Source organism: Paramormyrops kingsleyae, chromosome 2 (assembly GCF_048594095.1).
Source record: "Paramormyrops kingsleyae isolate MSU_618 chromosome 2, PKINGS_0.4, whole genome shotgun sequence".
Taxonomy (NCBI): domain Eukaryota; kingdom Metazoa; phylum Chordata; class Actinopteri; order Osteoglossiformes; family Mormyridae; genus Paramormyrops; species Paramormyrops kingsleyae.
The window spans coordinates 1,812,927-1,839,480 of NC_132798.1; the positions used below are offsets into that span (position 1 = coordinate 1,812,927).

Sequence of the window (26,554 nt, forward strand, 5' to 3'; positions counted from 1 at the left end):
AATAAACCATTAATACATTTAATTATAATAATATTGCCGTGCCGAGCGGGGACAGAACGGAGACAACATAAGAACATAAGAACTATACAAACGAGAGAAGGCCATTCGGCCCATCGAGCTCGCTTGGGGAGAACTTAACTAATAGCTCAGAGTTGTTAAAATCTTATCTAGCTCTGATTTAAAGGAACCCAAGGATTCAGCTTGCACTACGTTATCAGGAAGACTATTCCATACTCTGAGTACACGCTGTGTAAAGAAGTGCTTCCTTAAATCCAGTTTGAAATGTTCTCCCGCTAATTTCCACCTATGGCCACGAGTTCTTGTATTTGAATTAATGCTGAAGTAACTATTCGGTTGAACAGCATCCAAACCTGTTAGAATCTTATAGACCTGGATCATGTCCCCCCTCAGTCTCCTTTGCTTGAGGCTGAACAGATTTAGGTCATCGTATGACATTCCTCTAAGACCAGGAATCATTCTTGTGGCCCTACGCTGCACCTTTTCTAAGGCTGCAATGTCCTTTTTAAGATATGGTGACCAAACCTGCACACAATATTCTAGGTGAGGTCTCACCAAGTAATTGTATAATCTTAGCATTACCTCCCTTGACTTAAACTCCACACACCTGGAGATATACCGCAACATCCTATTGGCCTTTTTTATTGCTTCCCCGCACTGGCGAGAATGAGACATGGAAGCATCAACATACACACCAAGGTATTTCTCATAATCAGCTACCTTTATTCCAGTAGGTCCCATAAAATACCTGTACTTTATATTTCTGCTCCCTACATGGAGTACCTTACATTTGTCTATGATAAATTTCATCTGCCAGGTGTCGGCCCAGTCACTAATTAAATTAAGATCCCGCTGTAGCTGCTGAGCCGCTAGTTCAGTATCTGCTACACCACCCACCTTGGTGTCATCTGCAAATTTCACCAGTTTACTGTATATATTGGTGTATATATCATTTATGTAAATTAGGAACAATAGTGGTCCTAAAATTGAACCCTGCGGTACCCCACTATGAACGCAGGCCCACTGTGACATTGTGCCTCTTATAACTACTCGCTGCTTCCTATCCGTTAACCAGTTATCAATCCAGGTCGCTAAAGTTCCTAAAATACCTGTTGCTTTGAGTTTAAGTGAGAGCCTCTTGTGGGGGACAACATCAAAGGCCTTCTTATCATCAACTTCCTGAGTAGCTTCCTCAAAAAACTCCAACAGATTTGTTAAACAGGATCTACCTCTCCTAAATCCATGCTGGCTATCCCTCAAAATGTTATTTGAGTCCAGGTAATCTACCATTTTCTCTTTGATTATAGCCTCCATAACTTTACCAGTTATACAAGTTAGACTGATTGGCCTATAGTTTGGCAAATTACTTCTATTTTTGAAAATGGGCGTTATGTTGGCATGCTTCCAATCAGAAGGTACCACACCTTCAGATAAGGATTCGAAGGCGCAGACGTCAGGGTATTGGGGAATGCGGGGTTTAATTACAGGTAAGGCAGGCAAAACGCAGACAGACAATACAATGACCGGACTGGGGAAACAAACTGAAATGCAGACTAAATACAGAGGGCTAATGACAACAACCAGAAACAGCTGATCACCCGGGGATTCCACAATGAGGTTAACGAGGGGGCGTGGCACACGGAAGGAGCGGACGATCGAGGCAGGACACATTGTTTGGATACATTTATTTTCTTACTTTACAAATTACTGTTTTGATAAATGTGCTTAGATGTGTTTAGTACAGTATATGCTCTTCTTGTTTTATCCTGTTCATTTTGTGTTTAAATGCTAAAAAAAACATATTTAGGTGTAATTTTTTTGGGGCCGGGAACCAATTCATTGGTTTTCCATTATTTCTTATGGGGAAAATTCGAACAGAACTCTAACTTTTTAGGATTCTATCCGGAGTTCTGAACGGATTATGTTCGAGTTCTGAGGTACCACTGTACAAGATTTTTGGATTTTTGATTGCAGTCAAAAAATTGAGTTTCCTGTGGTGGATACCAAAAAAAATGGTGTCCACACTATCAAAATACGTTTTTATTACATTATGGAGACATTTGGTGTCCACAATGTAATATATACATAATCCGCACATACAGACACACTCTAGCTTCTCCATCATCACATCTTACAAATGCAAACTTTCATTATTGTGTCTGGACCTTTTCCTGGGAACATGCAGGGAGCCTCGGGCAATTTAAGCTGGCTGTAATTGCACAGGTTCTGATTGTCCTCTTTCGGGGATCCATGTAGGAAGTTTTAAAACCATGGCAATAAGGCATGACTTTGAGTAATACAAACTTAATGTTTGTCGGGTTGATGGTTTACCACTGATAAACAGCTTTCCTGGTTGTGTGTTCAGTTGAGACTAGCTTTCAGTATGTTCTGTGTGCATGAGTAACCAGATATTTCCTGTAGTTGTTATATCTTTCTAAACCAGGGGTGGCCAATCATATCCAGATAGGGCCATTATGTACATAGGTTTTCACTGGAACTCCCTGATTAGGTCACTAATTAGAGGACTGATTGGCTGAAGAGTCCTCACCCAAAAACCTGCATACACACCGGCCCTTTGTGGATATGATTGCCCACCCCTGATATAAACAATTGTGCACATTAAATGCTATAAATTTGGGATGATTGTTTCATGCAGAATTACTAGTGGAATTTCATCAGTCATTATTCAAATAATATTTGATTAACCACACTCCCGCCCCTCCCCCACCACACACAGGGAGAAATGTGCATGGCTTATGGATCATAATATGTATTTCAATTCAAAATTAGATATTACTTGTTGCTGCAAAAGGATAATGAAAAACATCAGAACGTAGTTCAAATAAATTAATCTGAAATTGAAGTAAAAATTTAACTGAAGAGATAGCAGTAGCATAAACTAATGTCTAATAACCTGGGCCGTAGGCAGTTATGGCGATTGCCGGTTTCTTTGTTTTTAACAACGCAATCCTAACAATACTTCTCTGCCTTATAGGTTTCTCCATTAATTCATTTCCATACAAAATTACATCATTTGTTGCTGCAAAAGGATAACTTACCTGTCATTAAAAGTAGCCTTGAAACTTGGGGTGAATGATATTGGAAAAAATACACAGTGCAATATTTAAAATCTTTGTGATACATGTTGCAGTACTTATTACAATACTAAGAACGCAAAAGTTACCAAATATAAACTATAGCCAAAAAGAACTTAGTGTTATTTACCAACAGAGTCTGTATTTACTGTATTTACCCTCTAGTCAGTCGGCATTCTGGTTAACTCACAAAAAATATCTACTGGTACCCTGACAATTTACTCGTATGTAAAATTGTTTTGAAGAATGAATTTCACAGAACATGAACTTCAAGAACATTATTAACAGCATGACAACCTAAATGTAAAAATTAAATTAAGAGCAGCAGCATAATCAGATTCTCTTACATGTGTTGCTGACTTTTGCCATTTTGGGTCAGTTGTGCCAACAGACATAAAGCAGTACTGACAAACTGCTTGCTATTGCTCAACTAAAATATTTCCATATAGCAAAAGACGAATGTTCAGTTTGTTTGCTTGTTCACCTCAGTCATTTTTGGCACCTTCAGACATTTCTCACAAATGTTTCACACTATGAGTGTGCAAGGACGAAAATCATTATGATTGGTGCTGATAGCGCATGCAGAGTTCACACAAAAGCAGCGGAGGTAAACTTCAGAACAAATTAACCGTAAACTTATTAGAGAATTCATAAATCAAAGCTAGTTATATTGCTGGTAAATAACATTTAAAATCGCACACCAGGGTACGCACAACAGGGTACGCACACCAGGGTACGCACACCAGTGAGCGAGAAATGGCATTTCAGTTCTCATGTATGTTTTACACATAAAATGTGAATTGACAATAAAATATCTTTGATCTTGATCTTGAAAATAGCTAATTTATTATTTGATTTTAAGATTTTTTTTACATGTTCTCGAATATTCCGATATTTTAAATATTGGACAATGCTGACATTTCTGATATATGGAGGTGTGTGTGTGTGTGTGTGTGTGTGTGTGTGTGTGTACATCTCTGGAAAAAAATTAAGGGACCACAGCAACATTTTTAGTTTGACTTATTTCTTAGTTTATGGGACTGTGTCTGTGTAAAATATTTATCTTTTGTTTGCAAACTCCTGGCTCTTCCCTGCCTCTCATTGAAGGGCTTCTTCCTTGCTTTATGGGTATTTAAGGGCTTTTAGGAGTCATAGCAGTCCTAAGTCTCATAGCAGTGCACTTCACACAACTTAATCTTTCCTATTCATTTTGAAAGCCACTTGAAGTCATCCTCTGATTTATGAGGCATTGTTGGATAAGTTGATGGCCATCTCTGGCATTAGAAAGTTGCTTCTGCCCTTTACCTGGCTGGTTTTTGGTCATTTGCCAGTGTCTCCTGCTTCACTTTGATCTTGTGTACTGCTGTCTTGGAAATGTTGAGCCTGGAAGCAACCTGCCACGGAAAAAAAGGATTAAACCAGGATTTAAGAATGCAGATTTTTTTTTTTTTTTTAAATATAGAGTGGTTTCTTAATTTTTTCCTGAGCTGTGTGTGTGTGTAAGTGTAAATCTAATTTTTAAATCAATCAGAAATTAATGAAACTTTGAAAACAAGGACTCATGGACACATGAATCATTAAGTGACAGTATGAATCAATGAACTCAGGGGTCACATCCCAGAATTCCCTTGGGAGCAGCATGTCGTGTGTGTGTGAGTAAAGCGACATTTGCTTCCTTCAAATGTCTGCTCAGTGTGTTTTCTGGAGCTTCCTCCTGGTTATGGAGTTCTCAGGAGATCCGTAGAGAAGACTTTGTGTTGTTGATAGGCTCGAGTCAAAGTCAGAGTAAAGAGAGACTGATTCTACATACTGAAACCACATAAGAGTAATCGCCATTCTTGTTTTTGAAATTGACCGTAATCTACCAATCACGTGTTTCCCTGCGATAGACTCATCTCACAGGGCAATTTTAATGATTGATAACAATGAGCTATTAGCTGTGATTGCTGTCTCCTGAGTTATTTATGATTATGCACATTTCCCTTTTAAAGCACTGCATGAACATATTTTTGGTGCAAAAAATATTAAATACGACCCCTGCTTTTAGAGGCTTGTGAAATAAATGTCAGTTAACTGGAACCTAATGACAGTGGATGCAAAAGGCTAGTTCCTTTGAAAACAATCATATGCCAAAAAGCAGAAATCAAGAATTTTCAAAGCGCATGCTAGTTCAGATTGGTTCAATTAGTTAAGTGTATACTTATTGGGATGAATCCTTTTCCCATATGAGCATATAGCACAACTAGTGCATTTACCCACAGAGGATCACTGTGAATTTCAGTTTACCTCATTTTTCCTATAGCATTCACATGTGTGATTTTTTTTCTCCTTCCACCTCTCTTCCCAGTAGCTAAAGGGTAACATGTCCTTGCTCTACTCAGCACCAAAGTAAATTGCCCCACGTGTCCTCTTGGTGGGCTTTCAGCATGCCTTGACAGTTTAAGTGCCATTTCTTTCCACATTCTTCAGTGGCACAGCTAACAGCTACAGGTACATTTTGGCTAACAGCTGCAGTACATTTTGGCTAACAGCTACAGGTACATTTTGACTAACAGCTACAGGTACATTTTGGCTAACAGCTACAGGTACATTTTGACTAACAGCTACAGGTACATTTTGGCTAACAGCTACAGGTACATTTTGACTAACAGCTACAGGTACATTTTGGCTAACAGCTGCAGTACATTTTGACTAGCAGCTACAGGTACATTTTGGCTAACAGCTACAGGTACATTTTGGCTAACAGCTACAGGTACATTTTGGCTAGCAGCTACAGGTACATTTTGGCTAGCAGCTACAGGTACATTTTGGCTAACAGCTACAGGTACATTTTGGCTAACAGCTACAGGTACATTTTGGCTAGCAGCTACAGGTACATTTTGGCTAACAGCTGCAGTACATTTTGGCTAACAGCTACAGGTACATTTTGACTAACAGCTACAGGTACATTTTGGCTAACAGCTACAGGTACATTTTGACTAACAGCTACAGGTACATTTTGGCTAACAGCTACAGGTACATTTTGGCTAACAGCTACAGGTACATTTTGGCTAACAGCTACAGGTACATTTTGGCTAGCAGCTACAGGTACATTTTGGCTAACAGCTACAGGTACATTTTGGCTAACAGCTACAGGTACATTTTGGCTAACAGCTACAGGTACATTTTGGCTAGCATCTATGGTTCATTTTGATTAACCGCTGTGGTGCATTTTGGCTAATAGCTACAGTATGTTTCAGGTATGTTCAACACCAGTCACTCCTCAACACTGCCTTCCGCCCCCCATTCTGCTTGCCCTGGGTAAAACCCACCACATGCTGCAAAAGGTATATTGATAAACTGCAGCTCCGCAGAGGCCCTCCCCAAAAAGCAGACATTCTTAGAATGGAGCGCGGCTGTCCTCTGGTGTCACACACGCACCCCACTCCCCACGGCTTACCAAACAACATATGCCCTTTCCTGGCTGGTTTGCGTGCAAAAGTGAAAACCATTTGAAAACTCTGGCCTCGACTGGGAACCTTGCATGTGGCAGGAAGTCGTGTCTGTTCTGTCCCCTTGTGTACATCCGTGTGTAGCTGAACATTCTTCACATAGCTTCTGAAGGTAAATTCCTTCCTGCCCATAGACAGCTGGACTTCCCCAGTCATGAGCGTATTTTCTTGTGTAGTCATTTGATAGTGGCCTGTTTATTTCTGCAGGAAAAGCTCTGCAAGGCTGAGCCTTTTTGTTCTAAATGGAGTGAGTGTGGTGATTTTCTTGAGTGGTATTTAAATGTCATTTGGAGGGTAAGGCTGCCATTTCTTAACACCTTTAATAAAGATGTCCTTGGTTCACTAGTGAGCTTAGGAGAACTTGGCAGACCACATCCTGTCTGTAGAACATAGTCATGGAGTCATAGTCCATATGTGTTTCAGGCTTCCACAGACGCCATCCCCCCACTCACACTTTGACCTTTGAACTTGTATTAGTGTCTGGAGTGAGAACACTTCATTCTCGCTGATCCTGTTGCATCTTTCTCTATGCATTCATTTGGGAGAATGTTGCATATTGTGATGCTGGGAAAACAACATGGCATTTATTGTGGACAGACAGACAGACAGATGCTTCTGCTAATGCATGGTGAACGGGCTGGATTTGTGACAAGAACATCGAGGTCCCGGTGTTTGCAGGCAAATACATCGTTGATTTGTAGATGTTTAAATACTACACCACTTCTGATATAAATTGGTAAAACCTGCGAAATAATAAGGGGTTTTGGAAATTCCCCTGGGAGGGGTCTGAGAAACGAAGCATGGAAACAGTCTAAGCAGGGACCTGGATACATCTAATGTGCCTGCAGATATCTGTCCAAGTTCCTCCCCAAAAATGGCCCTTTGTTCCCCTACAAATCAGCAAAGCTTGAGCATTCCATCTCATGTGGTTGTTGCTTATTTTGATTGCATCATTTCTTTTCATATCTCTTGTTATCATTTTGCATGGTAGTTGTGTTATGATCCAGATATTGATTTAGTCCAGGGGACTGGAAAGCAATTCCCAGCCAACCTTCTGTGTGTGCTGCTCCATCTTCCTGTTACCCGCCTCTCACTTAATCAGTCTAATATACCTGGACCGTTCATACATAAAGTAGCCATCAATGGCATTTCCATCATAAAGGGGCGGGGATGCAGATACCCTCAATATCTGGACCTAATCCATTACCGGAATCCTATTTGTAGAAGAATATTTCTAACTTGAAAACCCTATTACCATTGCATTTTATGGAAAGATGTATCACTGTCTTTCTTGAGCTGGAAAATCAGTCCCCTTTTTCCTAATCAAAATGTACTCAAATTGTAAAAAGGTGCAAATGGTTATATCATTTTAATTATTGCTGATTATTGCATGAGTATGTAAGTAGCATGTTCAGATATACTGGGAAGGCTATCTCTGATTTCGAGCTGTATTTTATAATTTGAATTCATTTAAATAAATAAATAGACCAGCTTGCGAGGCTAAATTTAAACATAGCAAAGCCCTTTATTTTCAATGCCTTTCTGGTGCCTTGCGGGGGAGATTATGTCTATGAATAGGTGTCTGTGAAATTTTCCAAAGGTATTTCTTTTTTCCTAAGATCATTTTAGACATCGTGCTCTTAATCAGACATTTCACACTTGGCAATAAAAAAGAGACACTAGAGTGAGCCAGCTAATACTGTGGCATATGATCACTGAGCCTGAGCTTTGGACAGTCTTAGCGTTGTTGAGTGATGTTCTTAATGATATCTATAGTTTATTAAAATATTGGTTTTTGCCTCTGTAACCGTCTGTTGTATAAGTGATTGGAGGATGGATGGGTGGATGGATATTTCATTTTGTTGCAGTGCCACATATAGCCTCAATAATATGTGGAATAAATATATTATTAGTGTTTGTTTTTATACGATTGCTTATTGTAAGTTACATTCACTTCATTATCAAATGTGGACATTTATCTGTTCCTATTAAAATAAAGCTCATTAAGGGCCACTCTAAGGGGCTCATTGATGCGTCCAGCCTGCCTGCTTGAATAGTTAAGCCCCTTAACAACTACATGGTGATTTCACTATAAATTATGTAATGACAATAACTGCAGCTGTAACTGCAAACTACCATGATAATACAGTATTTGTCTTCTGATACTAATCCTGACATAAGCTTTTAGACAAACGTCCGAGAATGACAGAGCCCATATTTCCGAGGGCATCGAAAGCAGCCCAGGTTTCCACTGAGGAGCCCAGGTGTCCACTGGGGAGCCCAGGTGACCACTGAGCAGCCCAGGTGTCCATTGGGGAGCCCAGGTGTCCACTGAGGAGCCCAGGTGTCCATTGAGGAGCCCAGGTGTCCACTGAGTTGCCCAGGTGTCCATTGGGGAGCCCAGGTGTCCACTGGGGAGCCCAGATGTTCACTGAGGAGCCCAGGTGTCCATTGGGGAGCCCAGGTGTCCATTGGGGAGCCCAGATGTTCACTGAGCAGTGCAGGTGTCCACTGAACAGCCCAGGTGTCCACTGAGGAGTCCTGGTGTCCATTGAGGAGCCCAGGTGCCCACTGAGCAGCCCAGTTGTCCACTGAGCAGCCCAGGTGTCCATTGAGGAGTCCAGGTGTCCATTGAGGAGTCCAGGTGTCCACTGAGGGGCCCTGGTGTCCACTGAGGAGTCCAGGTGTCCATTGAGGAGCCCAGGTGTCCATTGAGGAGCCCTGGTGTCCACTGAGGAGTCCAGGTGTCCACTGAGGAGTCCAGGTGTCCATTGAGGAGCCCAGGTGTCCACTGAGGAGTCCAGGTGTCCATTGAGGAGTCCAGGTGTCCATTGAGGAGCCCAGGTGTCCACTGAGGAGTCCAGGTGTCCATTGAGGAGCCCAGGTGTCCATTGAGGAGCCCAGGTGTCCACTCAGCAGCCCAGGTGTCCATTGAGGAGCCCAGGTGTCCATTGAGGAGCCCTGGTGTCCACTGAGGATTCCAGGTGTCCATTGAGGAGCCCAGGTGTCCACTGAGGAGTCCAGGTGTCCATTGAGGAGTCCAGGTGTCCATTGAGGAGCCCAGGTGTCCACTGAGGAGCCCAGGTGTCCACTGCGGAGGCTGGCTCACTCTGTGTTCCCCTCCAGAATGGTCCTTTTACAGTACGTCATTTTGACCAGGCTGTCTCCTGACCCAGTTTCACATCTGGGTCGTCTGTGCTCACACACTCTTCACAAAGCGGCGAAATGACCTACAAATGCAGGAAAAAGCCGCGGCTGGAGGGTGAAGCTGCCGGGCAGCAGATGTCCAGCAGACACCCGCCGGACTTCTCAGCGGACAGCGGCATCTGACTGTTTGACTCTTTCAAAGGACTCTGACTGATCACACAATGGGAAGGGCTCCAGCCTCTCTGCATTCTCTGTTTATTGCTGGGAGTTGGGAAGGACTTTGGCTGCTTTTTCCTAAAAGAGACAGTAGCTAGTGGTCAGGATTTGTATGTAGAATTCACCCCATGTGATGGAAATATCTTAACTTCAACCCCGTGATGGGTGTCACCATGGTTTACTGTCGGGCATCGCTGCATCCATCCAAACATTTTCAGATTTGGGAATCACATGAAAAATAACAGTGTTATGATAAAATTTATGGATTATTTAACATATATCACATGCCTTTGATTAAATGGCATATCCGCAGGTACTCTGGTCCTTAGCTCTTGTGTGTCTGAGTATTAATGGGACACTTCTGTGTTCCGTACTGCTTCTACACTAGAATGCACTGTCCGCATCCTTGTCGATCAGGCAGGAACTCATATTTTGAGTGCTCTTGCTGGGGATTATCCTGAAGACCACTAGACAGAAAAAGACCACTGAGTGTGAGCCCAGAGAGAGGGAGACCGGCTTCGCCTGTGCTTTTAAGAGCAGTAGCGGCTGGTTAATGGCCTAGAATACCCTGGAGCGATGGCTGATATACGACAGAATATGTGAGCTGTTCTTTAGGAACGAGCAACCGGTGGCCTGGTGCTTTTGTTTTGACTGGAGTCCGATTACGTCAATACCCACCAAACAGGAGCGGCAGTCACAACTGGCAGGGCCCCAATTCCCACTCAGCTAATGGTGCTTTCCCACTTTTATGGTGGCATTTCGTGTTTGCATTTTTACTTTAAATCACATAAACCTTTGCACAGAAACGTAGGGGTCGCTGCATTACGGAGGGAATTGGTAATTCAAGGCCGGCAGATTGCCTCAGCTTGACACCTGTTGCATTGTACGCCTTTCATGTGTCTGATTATGTTGAGTCGTTTGGGGAGGACATTTCAGTCCAGCAGTAATCAGCAATCAGGCTTGGGTACCTGTATAATTCTTCACCAGCCCTGTTGATCAGCAGTGAGCATATTCTCCAGGCTGTTTTCACACTGGAAGTGAATGCAGGACCCCTGAGTATAGGAGTTCTACATGGAGGCATCATGACAGCTGCGCTCTGAGCACCTTCACAGCTCCATCTGTTTTCACGGCATTATAGCATGGAGATCTGCTACCGACGTGTCTCCATACTCTGACTTTGCACGTCCGCTGTCTCTCCCCTCAAGCCTCACGCCGGCACCTGCTTGACAGCATGGCGGCAGGAACAGCTTGTCATACGGGCACCTTGCCTGGCTCCCTCCGCCTCTGTCCACGGACCCCCCGCGTTCATCTTCCAGTTGTTACATCGATTATCGTCCTCTGGGGCGTTTTCCGCGTCGGTGTTCCTTCAGACCACAGCATGCCATTGACCCCCATTGCAGTTTTTCATGAAGATTAAATTCATTGTGATGGGTTTGTTTAATGCTCCAGGTTGTGCTGATATAACCACGTCACAAAAACAGCAGTAACTAAATGGGAACTACAACTCAAAGTTACAAGGTTGTGTTCGTTGGACTTAAACATTTTATTAGGCATATATGAGAGATTTAAAACTATGTATACTCATGATTTATGGCGGGGTGTCCAGTGCTTCCTTATTCAGGATGATTTCATTGGGTTGGTGGTGAGGAGGGCAGTACCGCGGTAAACAAAGGAGAGCCTGAGCACTGGCTGTAATTCCACTGTTGTCATTTGTATATCTGTGTTTTATATCTTAACCGTCGTCGTAGCCTTTGACAAGCCTGCATTTGTAATTCCCTGTTTCTCCTGGGAAGTCTACGGCCGGCACTCTCTCCCCTGCTGCCGTCCGCCAGTCGGAGCCGCATTGGGATATAAAAACTTGGAAATGCATTTTGCAGTGAAGGGGAAATAAATCCGGAATAGTTTCCTCTTTATGGATGATGAGGGCATGGCCTTTAAACAAGCGAGCCGGTTAATATCGCACGGATGACTCACTTTCAGCTGTAAAGCACATCAAGCTGTAACGACCCTGCTTTTGTTGGGAAGTCTTTCATATACATGATTTTAAATCTACTTAAATGTTTTATATCAATCTGATTAGGAAATCAAAGGTTGGGAATTAAGTTTTATTGGCGCAGTTTGTAGGCTAGTCACTGGTACCAGGGACCAGATAATCCCCATGTGTAATGGTGACGGGGGAAATTAGTATTGTCTCGTTTGTTTGAGTGACAGAAATCCACAGAAGTGGAATCGATTGCAGACGTGTTGAATGTGAAGAGTAAACTTTTGTAGCACACCAGCGTTAATCCGTAATAGCTACTAGGGATTTAGGGACCGCTGACAGCGGGGGGCCGCTGATCGCTCGGGTGGAGCCCATGACCAGGAGTTACTAATGGAGTGTGGCGGCCCTGAGTGGCAACACTCCGCTAGCGATTAGCCTCCGCGGAGCCTCCTGTTCTGCACCAGCAGACCTCCATCTGGCTGCCTTCAGCAAACCGCCTGAATGTGCCTGATAGCTGGGTTAAGTCTGTCAAAATTACTTTCCTTCTTCATTAACTGAAAGCTGTGATTATGAAACTGGGTGCGATTGGAGAGTGTAGTGTCCCTTTGCAAAATGTCCCCATCTTCTTCGTACATGTGTGTCCAAGCTCTGCTTTGATTATTCTCTGTTTTGTAATTTGCTTATTTTGGTCACAAGTAAGTGCATGTGATGGTCTCTGCACTGACTTCCCACAAAAACCTTCTCTTGCCCTCCAATACAATGCATAGCAGTGCACCACTTTCTCTTAATCACATCCAGCATACTAGGTTGTACAAAATTCAGAATTAATAAATTGCACCCCATTCCATTCATGACTTGGAATTTGAATTGAATTGGCGACATCCCACAGGATGTTCAATTGGTATTTGAATTGCAATGACAGGAAAAAGAATTTAATTAATTTCAGGGTCATTCTCAATTTGGTTCTGAATGGTGCTCAACCCTGCTGTGCAGAGAGTAATACAGTGCTAAATTAAATAATTCAGACTCTACTTATCAAGGATAATACAGAACATTATCACTCCACTGAGCAGCATAAGAGAGGCTTGAAGGACTGGCTGCTGGCCTCTGTCTTCCTTTTATGTTACGCTGTGGAAAATGCTGCGTAAAGCTTGGGCTCTAAACGCTTTTCAGTGATAGGATTCCACCTTCCTTGCATTCTCTGTATAAACCGTATTAATCTATGAAATAATAATTGAAATGTATCCACAGCTGATAACTGAGGAAATTTCATAAGCATTGCATTTCACATAGGTGGCACTTTGTTATGTATCATAACGTCAATTTTTTCTGAGCCCATTACAGATTTTTTTAATCTTGGCTTTTAGATGATTTCACACCATCTGCTTCTGGAAACAACAGATAAGTTAAAGTAGGGGTTCCATGCTTGAAAGAGAATACTTTTGGGACTTGTGATACTTCTGTAACAAGCCTTATAAATATAAATGAGTTTTGTGCCTTAGCTGAATCCTCAGGCTGCTTGTCACACTGTATCACTGAGGCCCGTGTATTGCTGACAACTTATTTACACACCTTTAGAGGCAGACTCACAGTCCCTGGTCATCACTTGCATTCATAAATGTGACAATGAATCTTTCAGTTGAAGCGCTAATGCATTTCTTCATATTTAGACAACTTTTTCTGACTGATTGCTGAACGTAAACTGTCTTTTCTTTTAGGTAATCTCTTGCCTGTCCAGAATCTCCCATCACTCCATTGCACACATTAAAGGGATCAGGTATGTCTTGAAATCCCTTATATCTATATGCCAGAGAGATGCTGGGGAGATATGCCAGCTAAAAAATTGCCTGAAATAAGATTAAAGAAACCATTTCTCTGAACTTCAACATTTGATGGAGATAAACTATATAACAGATGAATAAATGCAAAATGTATAATCAGTCAATCAATCAATCCATCCATCAATCTTTCAGCCGCTTGCCCTAGAGATGGTCGCTGGGGGCCTAGAGCCTAGCATAGGGCACAAGGCTGGGGTACACCCTGGGCAGGATGCCAGTCCATCACAGGGCACAAGGCTGGGGTACACCCTGGACAGGATGCCAGTCCATCACAGGGCACAAGGCTGGGGTACACCCTGGACAGGATGCCAGGCCATCACAGGGCACGGGGCTGGGGTACACCCTGGACAGGATGCCAGTCCATCACAGGGCACAAGGCTGGGGTACACCCTGGACAGGATGCCAGGCCATCACAGGGCACGGGGCTGGGGTACACCCTGGACAGGATGCCAGTCCATCACAGGGCACGGGGCTGGGGTACACCCTGGGCAGGATGCCAGGCCATCACAGGGCACGGGGCTGGGGTACACCCTGGACAGGATGCCAGTCCATCACAGGGCACGGGGCTGGGGTACACCCTGGACAGGATGCCAGGCCATCACAGGGCACGGGGCTGGGGTACACCCTGGACAGGATGCCAGTCCATCACAGGGCACGGGGCTGGGGTACACCCTGGACAGGATGCCAGTCCATCACAGGGCACGGGGCTGGGGTACACCCTGGACAGGATGCCAGGCCATCACAGGGCACAGGGCTGGGGTACACCCTGGGCAGGATGCCAGGCCATCACAGGTCACATATACACACAAACTCATGAACTATTCAGAGATGCCAGTTGGTCTAGCTGCATGTCTTTAGACAGTAGGTTGCCTAGAGGGGAGACCCACGTGGCACGGAGAGAACATGCCTACTTCACACAAGACTGTGGGTGTGATTTAAGTCCCCAGGGTTGGGGATGTGAGACAGCAGGGCTGCCTGCTGAGCCACGGTGCTGCCCAGAAGTCTATGATATTAAAGTAACATTAAATCAAAAGTAAAGTGAACCTTTTAATCGGACATGCAGTCGTATTGCCTCCACCTTATGTGAGATTTTCTGCGTGATTTCTAGCCCTTTCAAGCTGGAACATCACCTTCATTTGCTCTGCATATGGGAGCTGTCTCACCTGACCATAAGAATTAATCCCTCATGTATATAGCACTATATATAAAGGTTCTGATTCATGGTGTATCTGAAGCAACAAATTGTCCTATAGATAAGCTACAGTTTTCTGTAAGACCAGCTATTGTGAATTGGTGAATCCTTTGTTTTGCCACAGTAAATATGACATCGTTAATTAGAGACCTTGGGTCACTGTTTACTTTTGATGAAACCTCAGAAAGGCACTAGGGAAAGTGACAGTAATTGGTCCAAGAAAAAAAATAGATTTCCAAAAGGCTGGTTTTATAATAATCAAAGACTCTGTTTCCTGGCACACCACTACAAATGGAGATAAGATAACAGAAAACTCACTCAGAGCCAAACAGGGATGTAGGGTATGTTCACATTTGGAAGATGCAGTGGGTTTCCAGTTTCTTATTTGATTAACAGAAAGTATGGTAGGAAGGAGGTGTTGGTGAATTGGTGACCTGAAAGAGGGGATGAGGAGAACATACCTAATTATGACTGTTCTTGGTGAACTGAAAGAGGGGATGAGAAGGACAGACCTAATTATGACTGTTCTTGGTGAACTGAAAGAGGGAATGAGGAGAACAGACCTAATTATGATTGTTCTTGATGAACTGAAAGAGGGAATGAGAAGAACAGACCTAATTATGTCTGTTCTTGGTGAACTGAAAGAGGGAATGAGGAGAACAGACCTAATTATATCTGTTCTTGGTGAACTGAAAGAGGGAATGAGGAGAACAGACCTAATTATGTCTGTTCTTGGTGAACTGAAAGAGGTAATGAGAAGAAAAGACCTAATTATGACTGTTCTTGGTGAACCAAAAGAGGGAATGAGAAGAACAGACCTAATTATGACTGTTCTTGGTGAACCTGGCTGTGTTTGTTCATCCAATTTCCTTTCAGGGTGAAACAGCCTTACCTTGCCCTTGCTAATTGTAATGCGAGGCCCACGTCTCTACATATGATGCATGATTGAAATCCTAATGCGGTGTTACTCAACCCGGTCCTCAGAGACCCCCAGGCAGTCCATGTTTTGTTCCCTCCCAGCTCCAGGTAGGAGGGAGCAGAAATGTGCACTGTCTAGGGTCCAGTTGAGAAACACTATTCTAATGTATTGTGACAATTACCCAAAGCCAACTTCAACCTCTTTATTAATAGACATGTGATACTTTATTTAGTAACATGTTTGGTTTATGAAAACTTTGTAAATTTAAATTAGAATTTGAATAGCTTTAATTAATGAATTAAAAGGCTTGTATAATGAAAAACACTGACACCATAACAAGCTGGGTTAATCTCAAAGAGAGAAATGAATGCAGTCTTGATTGTGTTCATGCACACATTCTAAAGAGGGGTTTTGGTTGCTTGTTTCTAAACTGCTAATGGAACTAAAATAACTCAATAATTTTGATTGTAGTTGTCAGAATGCTATATCGGATGTTCCTTCCTGCTATTTTCAGATCATTCAAGTGTTTCCAGAACTAACACATGTCTCTGGTTTCAAGGCCCTTTCCGTCAGAGGACACTGCAGAAAACGAGGAGGATGTGTACAGGAGCTTGGAGGAGCTGGCTGAGTGAGTATCTGCCCTGGCAGTGGGGAGCAGTGGGAATCATGCTCAGGAAGCGGCCAGTCTCAGGGGAGAGCATCCTGTCATGCTGAGGCCTTGTCTGCTTGTTTACTTGCACATCAAATCTTTCACTGCTGGGGTTTCCATAGTTACACCTGCACATTGGCGAAGGGTATCACTTTGTGGGCTGATGGGGGGGGGGTTGAAATGGTGACAGGCTCTTCTTTCACCTCCTCTGATTAATTAGGTGTGGTGCCCACATGGGTGTCATTTATCTCAGTGCCTGATGAACCGGATCGCCCTCGACCCCCACTGCCCCATTCCTGAAAGAATAAAATGTGTGTTACAGTGATTGAAGATAGCGGCCAGCTCGGATATGATGAAGAGGGGAAGGGCACAAAGGGGAGGTGCCTCTATTGAAAGCATGCCTGATTCACGCTGTGAACATGGCAGTGTGAATGAAATCCTGATATTGCTGCTTGTAAGTCTAATGGCAGAACAATCGCGGGGGCTGCTAAAGCTGGAGTGTGGCCCTGTGGTGAAGGTAGCCGTGAGCTCAGTTACATCCTGGGCTTCCCTGTCGCTTGTAGCTTTCCTGGGCTTCAAACCTCTTATGGACAGTCAGACGGTACATGATGGTTACACGTGATGTATGGAACATCCATCTGAAAAGGTGAACTTACTTTGTTCCCATCAGAAAGGTGCATGTCCTGAAATGCTTCTGGAACTTCTGTTTTAGCGATTCAGAGCATCTGCCTAGCAACACAATGTTAATTATACAAGTCTGATTTCCTTCATGTGGCTGTAAGAATGGATCGTGAACAGTGAATAGACCTGCCTTGAGTAGCACCTTTCGGTTTGTGGGGTGTCTGACTCTCCTTTGCAGAGTCTACATTGATTTTTGTTATGTTTACATTCTTTATTTAAAAATGCAGATACTTGATTGTATAGGCAGATTTAATGCCTGCTCAGTCAGGCCCCCCACAGCCCTGACCAGGATAAGCGGGCGGACGATGTTTGGGAAGCGTATTCAGAAGGAGAGTATTTCTGTTTTTCTGCTTAATTCTACCACGTTCCACCTTGCTTTCCTCTGTTCCCACATTTTGTACTGCCTTTCATTCTTCCAAGTGTTTGGCAGATGTCTGTCCATTCTTACAAATCCAGTTTTGGGATTCACCATGGTTATAAGTGTAATTGCACTGATCCCATTGTGAAAGTATGGATGTTAAACAGGATAAATTGAATGTGGTAATTCAGCCATTTAAAACCCTTTAACCCTCTGTGTGTTTTAGGCGTGTAATACCCAAATGGAATATTATATGCACATTGAACAGAAAACTGTACTTACATTTAGTGGCATTTTATTAGGTACACATAGCTAGAACAGCATAGGACCCACTTTTCCCTCCGGACCTGCCTGGCAAGTAGATAACTTTCTGTGAAGCCATTCTATAAACCTGTCTTGTACTTAGCTGCTATTATTATTATTATTTTTTTGTAGCCATCCTGATAGCTTGAATACGTCTGGCTGTTCTCCTCTGACCACACTTGTCTTTTTTTACTCCCACAGAAATGCCACTGACTAGATATTTTTGTTCATCCTAGCAGTCACTTTAAACTATAGACAGTGTATTGTATGAAAATCCCAGTAAGGGGACTGTTTCTGAGATGCTGGAACCACAGTCATACCACATCCTAAAAGTAATAATTAAAATTAATACATTTGATAATTTAAATAAATAACAATGAATGTTATTTTTTTAGCCCTAACCTTATGAAGAGACATTGCTGTTTTGGAAAGGACAATGCACTGTGCAAATGATCAGAATTTCTTTGATCTTTCTTGTAGCCTAGCTCCTGTGTCTTCCTGAATGCCTTTCATCTGCAGTGGGTTTAACCTTCTAAAATAGCATTCTGTTCTGTGATAATTGCATTGCAGTCATCCACTTATTACTCTGCATTTCTCATTCTCATTTTCCCATGAATCCTTGGAGCTCTCAGAATGTAGAGACACGTGTCTTGTGGAAGAGTATTAAACTTCTGCTCATCATCCAAATGTTGGGAGAAGAAAGATGGAAATGTTTATTTTCTCACTTAGGAAAATGTTAAACGTTTAATGGTTTAACAAAACATGACCTGCATTAAAGTCATTTCTCATTTAAATGTAAATCACTACTTATCGTACATAATGATTCATCCTCGATTATAAATACCTGTTTTGAGCTGATTGTATATTGTCTTTATTAAGGAGATTGTTGATCACCTGCATGAAAGGTAAATCCATTGTGAACACCGCTCCACGGTGTTTTACAAGTTCAGCTGTTTTTTGTTTTTTTTTTTTATATCCTTTTAAATTATAACACAACTGCCCCAGCAGCTGTATTCCTGCATCACTATAGATAATTAGCGCTGGATTATCCAGCTGTCCTTTCTCTGTTTTTTTCTCTATCTGGGGCTTTTGTAATATTTTTATGATTGTTCTCCACTCTGCGGTGTATGCTGTGATTTGTAGATATTACAGCCACTCTGGTTCCATCAATAAATAGAGTTTCCTTCCTCCACAAATTCTGTGGCATATTTGAGAAGATTAGATTTTTCTGGGTGGAATCGCCCCGCCAGTCGAAATATTGCAGCAATGTTCTCCTTTGTTCCCAGTATCTTCTCTGCTTCCTACATTTTCACATCCACGGGCAGAGTTATGAGGTACTGGCACTGTTGTCTTTTTTGTTTCTTGTCTGCACTCATTGGGGACAGAGCTGGAAGCTGCATTTTACAGTGTGATAATATATCCTGAGCATGCAATAAATTACCTGCAGGGGAAGGTTGTGTGATTGCAGCGGTATCATCGTACCCCTGTTCAGTGCTTCCAATATCCACACTGAGGCTGGTCTATCAGAATATGCTCCTCTCTAGCTCAGTGCCCTAATGGGTGCTCCTCACACGTCAGACGTCATGCTGTATTTACCATTATGTATCTTTTGAATGGGAAAATTCGGATGGCCCATTATTATTCTCTACAAAGTACCAGATGAGGTCGTCACACACATCATTTTCAAGCCATGCAAACCCAGTCAGTATAAACAAGCAAACTTCTGCCCCTCAAAAGGAAATATGACCTCAATAGAGGAGATCTCTCGTAGTTGTTGCACTCTTATGATCGTGTATAAAACCATGGAGGAATATTGCAGTACTTTATATTAATGAATAGCAATGAAAAGTAATTTCATCCAAAGCACCTGTTATTTTGCTCGCACTGAGTACTTTTAAGGCTATTAATAAAATGAGCTATAAAATAATTATGCTTTTGCATAATTTATAATGATGTTTGTAGCTGTTTAAGGAGCTCTACTTTGTTCCGTATAGAACATATTTGCTTATGTGATTCAGTTAATCCATCCATTCAATTTTCGATGCATGCAGAGTTCAGGGCCATGATGAGGCTGCAGCTTTGCCCAATCAGCACGGCAGACAAGCACCCTGAGATGGTGCCAGTCCATCACAGGGCACACACACAATCACTTGCAATGGGCAATTTAGAAATGCCACTTTGCATAACTGCATGCCTTTGGGCTATGGCAGGAGGCCTGAGAAAGCTTTCATAATGGGGGGGGGGGGGAACATGCAGACTCCACCATACGCAGATCAGGGGTGAGATTTGAACCTCTAAACCCAGAGGTGTAAAGCAACAGTGCTATTTCCTGCACCACCATGTTGCCCTTATAAATGAGTCTGCTTTGAATTTCAGTTTTTAACAAAGCTATTTATAACTATTCATTGGGGTCACTACTGTGGTATAGAGTTCGGACACACAGTCGCTTCTAAAGTTCTCACAAGGAGTGAAGGGAATGCATAAACTCGCCTGAGATTGCAGTTAGTCTAGTAATTAAATGTTTTACTGCTGCAGTTGCTATGGTTTCATTTTATCTCCATGTGTGGTTGTTCTGTTTGCATTGTTGTACTAATAGGATAACATTATCAGGCTGATTTATCCAAGGAGATGACTAGATTGATGGACACCCTGTCAGCCGTCATGAAACTTTCTCTGGTGGATTTTGAGCTGATTTTTGTGGACAGGGTCACGTCTGCAGATCTGCTCTGAAATGAGAACTATGGTGTGGAATTAATCAGTGCTGTATTAGACACGTTCATGATTAAAGGCGTAAACAGGACAACCCTGCAGTGAGTCTGTCCATCATGTTTTACAGCTAGCATTCACTGCAAAGGAATATCTGATAACAAATAAAAACATTAACATTAAAATTAAAACTTTTTCTTATGACGGACAAGGAACAGAATAAAGTTTTTTTTTCATTAGATGAAATATTCACATTTAACCTGATATTATTAAATGTATATATAATTATATTATATATATATAATTATATATTATTAAAATATATGAATGCATTCAAAATTTTAGATTTTTACATATCTGCTAAATATAGTCTATACCATGAAAAGCAGATTGGTAGATGCAGAATTTTTAAATGTTGAAATGAAGATGTTGCAACTGTGGTGAGATAAGTAGTTACACAGCCATGTTACAAGTACAGTGAGATAAGTAGTCACACTGCCATGTTACAAAGTACACAGATGAGTAGTTATACAGCCATGTTACAAGTACAGTGAGATAAGTAGTCACACTGCCATGTTACAAAGTACACAGATGAGTAGTTACACTGCCATGTTACAATTACAGTTACCTGGCCATGTTACAAGTATGGTGTGATGAGTAGTTTTTGCTGGCATCTTAAGTGACTTGGGAGAAAAACACCAGCTGACTGCATAAGTATGCAGATGCTAAACTCCTTGTCAGGGAAATCGTTGTCAGCACTGACAGCCTCAGGTCATCTTGGCTCAGCCCCTATCACTCCTGGTCACTCCTGGTCTTTTCCCCCATTTCTCACATTGGGGCTTCTGCATAAACATTCCCTTTCACAGTCAGATGGTAACTGTGTCAGCCCCCCCCCCCCCCCATATGGAATATAGTCAGAGTGTGGCTGAGAGTGGCCTGTATTCTTTGTCCTCTGTGTGATATGACAGGTGACCCATCCCTAGCTATGCTAAGGGCAGCGTGACCCACATCAATCGCAAGTTATTACCTGAAAACAGGAAATTGGTTTGACCATGGAGAATGAACGGATGGGATACCCTGTTCGGTTACTTCCTCTCAGTCAACAGGAAGTGGTTTCCTGCTTAACTTTCTGTCAAATTGTTATGCACTAAGTAGATTATAAGACATTTAAACACTGGTATTTGAGAGCATGAAATTTAGTTGTCTCCCTGAGGGTTTACATATGTAGTTGAAGCTGCTGTGTACGGCCAGCTGGACGCATCAGTGCATCTGACATGGGTGGGTCCAGGCGGTTACCTCAGGCTTTTGGAGTGTTTTTCGCAACAACAAAAACTGACAGTGGTCTACAAGAAAACACACTGATGCTTTATATCAGCCGCCTCTGTGAAATCGACAGGAACAAGGCATGTCAAGCCGTCTCTCCGTCAGTGAGCGCTTTTCCAGAGCTGCGACTGATCCCCCCTGGGCGAGGAATATCATGGCTGTCACCCCCACTTAGACAAAGAGAAGGGTAACACTGCAACTCTATCAGTCTAGGGGACCTGCTGCACAATGTGGCAGACAGGTGTCAGGCAGACATGCTGCCAGGGTGTCGGGGGGCTGAGAAACTCAGGCCTGATGCAGAAAACACCAGTGTAACCCGGCTGGGTGTCAGTTTAATAAAAATGGCTGCCAAGGTAAACTAGAAGATTAATTGCAATAGTCTGTGGTGAATTAGAGTAGAGATTCTGTCAGTCATTGAAATCAGTAATTAGTGTTTTTGTATAACAAGACTGAAAACAAATAATGTGCAACACTAAAAACAAATACTAACAAATAAAGAAATAAAGAATGGCGTGAGGGGAGTGTGGTGGCTCTGTGGGTAACTCTGCACCCTCACACCTCCGGGGTTATGGGTGCGATTCCCAGAGGAGGCCCTGTGTGTGGAGTCTGCATGCCCTCCTTATGTTTAAGGCGCTATGGGTGTGCAGTCTGCATGCCCTCCTTATGTTTAAGGCGCTATGGGTGTGCAGTCTGCATGCCCTCCTTATGTTTAAGGCGCTATGGGTGTGCAGTCTGCATGCCCTCCTTATGTTTAAGGCGCTATGGGTGTGGAGTCTGCATGCCCTCCTTATGTTTAAGGCGCTATGGGTGTGCAGTCTGCATGCCCTCCTTATGTTTAAGGCGCTATGGGTGTGCAGTCTGCATGCCCTCCTTATGTTTAAGGTGCTATGGGTGTGCAGTTTGCTTGTCCTCCCTGTGTTTACATTCCAAAAGCATGTGGTTAGGTGAAATGTGATCCTGAAAGTATATGCCCTACAATGGACTATTAGAGTTAACCTTATTCTGTCCCATATCTTCGCAATGAAAGTCATTTCAAATTCAAGTAGTCCCTCAAAATAACAGTATTATGATTTTGTTTTGCACAAATATGTATTCCATAGCTGCTAAATGGAAGCTATTTTCATGACTACCAAGTAATATCATATGCCATTTAGTGTCATATGGACAAATATAGCTTTTTAGCTCAAAATGCATCCCACATGCCACTCCATGAAGCTACATGTACCCCAGGTTCAAAGCAATTCCTTCAGTGAGTCCCATCTGTCTATTGTGAATTCTGCGGCTGTTACATGAGATTTAAAGGAATTCAGAGGCAGGCTGGGAGCTCATCGACTGATAGGCTGCTTCAGACTGAACACTGATTGGAACCGACAGACACTGGGACTCTGTAATGGGACCACTGACCCTTTAAAGTGGAACTGGGACTGCTGTTAATACACTACATTTCCATTTCCTCCAAAGTCGCTACATGTCATAGTAATAATGCTAACGCGCCTTGATGTATGTGTTTTCCACCAGCGAGCACGATGTTGGCGAGGATGACATCTATGACTGTGTGCCCTATGAGGAGGATGATATTTATGAGGACATCATCAAGGTGGAGGTTCGGCAGCCCATGGTAAGCTGAGCTTCTTGGCGTTTTACTGGTTTATCAGCCAACAGAGGAGCCCCTTGCCAAGGGAGCTGATTGGTGTAATTACTTTTGCTTATTGTGTTTTCACACTTCCATTAATCTGTCAGTGCTGAAAGTAATTTTGCCAGGAAATAAGTTGTTTTAGTTAGGCCATCCAAACTAGAGGTGTCAACAAACCAACAAGCCATGGTGAAGAAGATCTTTCTATTCCTCTGTCCAACATCTTATAGATGAATAATGAGTGGGATGGTGACTTAATGGTTACAGACCTATTGAGCATCTATCTAAGCATTGGCATCAGATCTAAGGAGAAACGATACCTATTAAAACACTCTCAGCCTTCAGTATAATGCAGTGTAGGTGATAATACATTTTGAGCCATTGAATAGTGTGTGCAGTGCTTCGCAGTGAGGACAGGCTTCACTAGGCATCGCAGTGGGCCTGCATTTCTGCACAGATGCGTGCCCTCCTCATGCATGTTGCTCTGGTTTCTCAAACGCTGCAGATAAGGTACATGCAGGTAGGCCCCATGTTCATCGTGTGTGCAAGTGGGTGTGATATGCATGTGTTTAGGTAGCTCCCTGTCTGATTTGGTGTTGTATTTGCTCTTTTGCGTTCCTACTCTGAAATCTCCAACAGAATAACAATTCCCCCCTATTGAATGATTATTTTACCATGAAGTCCCCATTCGTGTGAACTGTATTTCAGTGTGCACCAACATGAAGAATCCCCTTCCTGAGTTTCATGTCAGCCCTCCTTTGTCTGGATGACAGCCTTGGTTTTTGATGACAGGTTCTTGTGACAGCCAGCGCTGTCTTATTTGAGTAGTCCCCAGGCTGACGTTCTGTTTACTCTCGATTTCTTTAGTCCCAACAGATCAGAAACCTTCAGAGATATCTGAAATGTCTGAGGGCAAATGCATATATCACGTACATAATCAACCAATGTATATGTTGATTTGTGCTTACTTTAATTTTATGCTTATTCAAATGCTTCTTTTAAGATCTGCCCTCTCTCCATAAGCTCAAGACGTTCCATTTTTGACATTTCTTCAGCAGAAAGGAATAAAGCTTTATATTTGCATGTTTCCACTTTGAAACTACCCCCCTGTTTCTTAGGTGAGCATTTGCTGCGGCTTACGCCATTAAATGACACATTTGTCTTGTTTATGAAACAGAAGATGGGCATGACAGAGGAAGACAAAAGGAACTGCTGCATGATTGAAATTCAGGAGACAGAGGCGAAGTACTACAAGACGCTGGAGGACATCGAGAAGGTGCATTTGCCCCACCCTCTCAGCACCACCTTCTCCAGCACAAAGCGCAATATTGCTCCTATCACTCTGACACTCCCCTTCCTGTCAGCAGTGGAATTTATCGCTGCCAGTTACACTGAAGGAAATGAACGTGAGAAGAAGAGATCGATATGGATATAATATGGGATGGAGAAATAGGACTGTGTGACCTGATTTATTGGGGGCAAGGTTTCCCTTTTCAGGGTTTTCAGATACAGCAGGGCTGAGATGACGACAACATTATAGTGAACATGAGAGTCATTTCAATGAAAATCAAAGTAACCATGGCATTCAGGAAACAATAAGGTCTGCACCAAGGGACAGGTGGGATGTATCAGCAAGGATATCACTGGTCACTTGCCCTGCTAAACCCTCATAACATGGTCCAGTCCTCTTGTCTCAGTTATGTTCTGAGTTCTGTAGATTTTCAGTTCTCAGAAAGGTTATATACACATACACATGCCGTTATCTCCTAAACCTACTGAATAATCGCCCAGCATCATACCACCATAAACACATTTAAAGCAAAACTGTACTGTCATTTCTCAGGTACCTAAAACGTTGACTCATTTTTAATATATTTCCTAATCTAATGTAATGTGTTAAGTAGTTTCTCACTTTGACATACAATTTAACATGTTTTTATTTGTTAGCTTGATGTACATGTAATTAATTGTTCTTTTATATTATATATTGATTCCAAATTACTATGTCTGAAGCTTATTTTTGCATTGCTGGTTGAACTTTGTATGCAATGCAATCTGGAACATTTTTTTTCGAGCCCTTTTACAAATATTGTGAATAAATGTGTTTTATTATGTGAATTAAATATATAATCTCATTTTAATGCTTATTTTTCAGAGTTATATGATTCCCTTGAAGCAAGTGTTAAGCCCGCTGGATATGGGAGCAATTTTTCTTAATCTTGAGGTACGTTTGATTTAATGTAAGTGTGTTTTAATGTAGTGGTCAGTGCTTGGTGCCTTGTCTTTTTCACTCCTTTGATGATCTCATCATGCAGTAATGTTACACTGTGCTTTGTCTCCAATGTCTGGAATGTTCAGCTGTCTGTTATCCACGGAGAGTCCCAGGCTTAGACAGGCTGGTTATTGTCATGTTGTTGATCCACAGGATGTGATCAAAGTCCATTTCTCTCTGCTGAGAGCCATTGACTTGAACATGATGAGTGGAGGTAACGGCCTGGGCAAGATCTTCCTGGACTTCAAGGAGCGGTCAGTACTGCTCTGCTTCTCCCTGGGAACTGCCAAAGAACTCAACTGTCACTGCACTTTGTCCTTGTACAGAGTATGTCTGTCAGTAGGCTGGAGTATACCCAATCACGGTAACGCAGAAACCTCTGAGGCTTAGCTACTGCACTGAAATCATACAACTTTTGGTGTTTACAATGACAGATTTATTGTTTTTTGCTTTGTTCTTTCCGTAACCAGCAAATGAGAGCCACTGCGTTTGTTGTCGCTGTAGCAGTTCATGTTGATTTATTTTAAGTATACCGGCATACTCTCTGGCCAGATTGTTAGGTACACCTGCTCTTCATAGCGATGAGTCATGTGACTGAATATATACAACAGGCAGACAGGGTCAAGAGGCACACTGTGTGACTCAGCATTAGAATGGCTGACACTAACCATACAGTAAAAGAGTCTGAAAAGACTCTGAGAAGACTTTTTTAAAGACTAAAGTCTGACACCC

General features: G+C 42.6%; 1 protein-coding gene across 4 annotated transcripts in view; it reads left to right on the top strand.

Moving 5' to 3' along the window:
• The window catches only part of LOC111842692 (guanine nucleotide exchange factor VAV2-like), a 108,507-nt gene that overhangs the window by 65,269 nt on the left and 16,684 nt on the right, over positions 1–26,554 (top strand). For 2 of the 4 annotated variants that reach the window (XM_023809589.2, XM_023809591.2), the window contains exons 3-9: positions 13,667–13,725; positions 16,457–16,525; positions 23,436–23,535; positions 24,056–24,070; positions 24,728–24,826; positions 25,706–25,774; positions 25,976–26,076. In XM_023809589.2, coding sequence (XP_023665357.1) covers positions 13,667–13,725; positions 16,457–16,525; positions 23,436–23,535; positions 24,056–24,070; positions 24,728–24,826; positions 25,706–25,774; positions 25,976–26,076 — 512 coding nt within the window. The remainder of the gene's footprint in view (positions 1–13,666; positions 13,726–16,456; positions 16,526–23,435; positions 23,536–24,055; positions 24,071–24,727; positions 24,827–25,705; positions 25,775–25,975; positions 26,077–26,554) is intronic. The other 2 variants (XM_023809590.2, XM_023809592.2) reach the window with 1 other exon arrangement.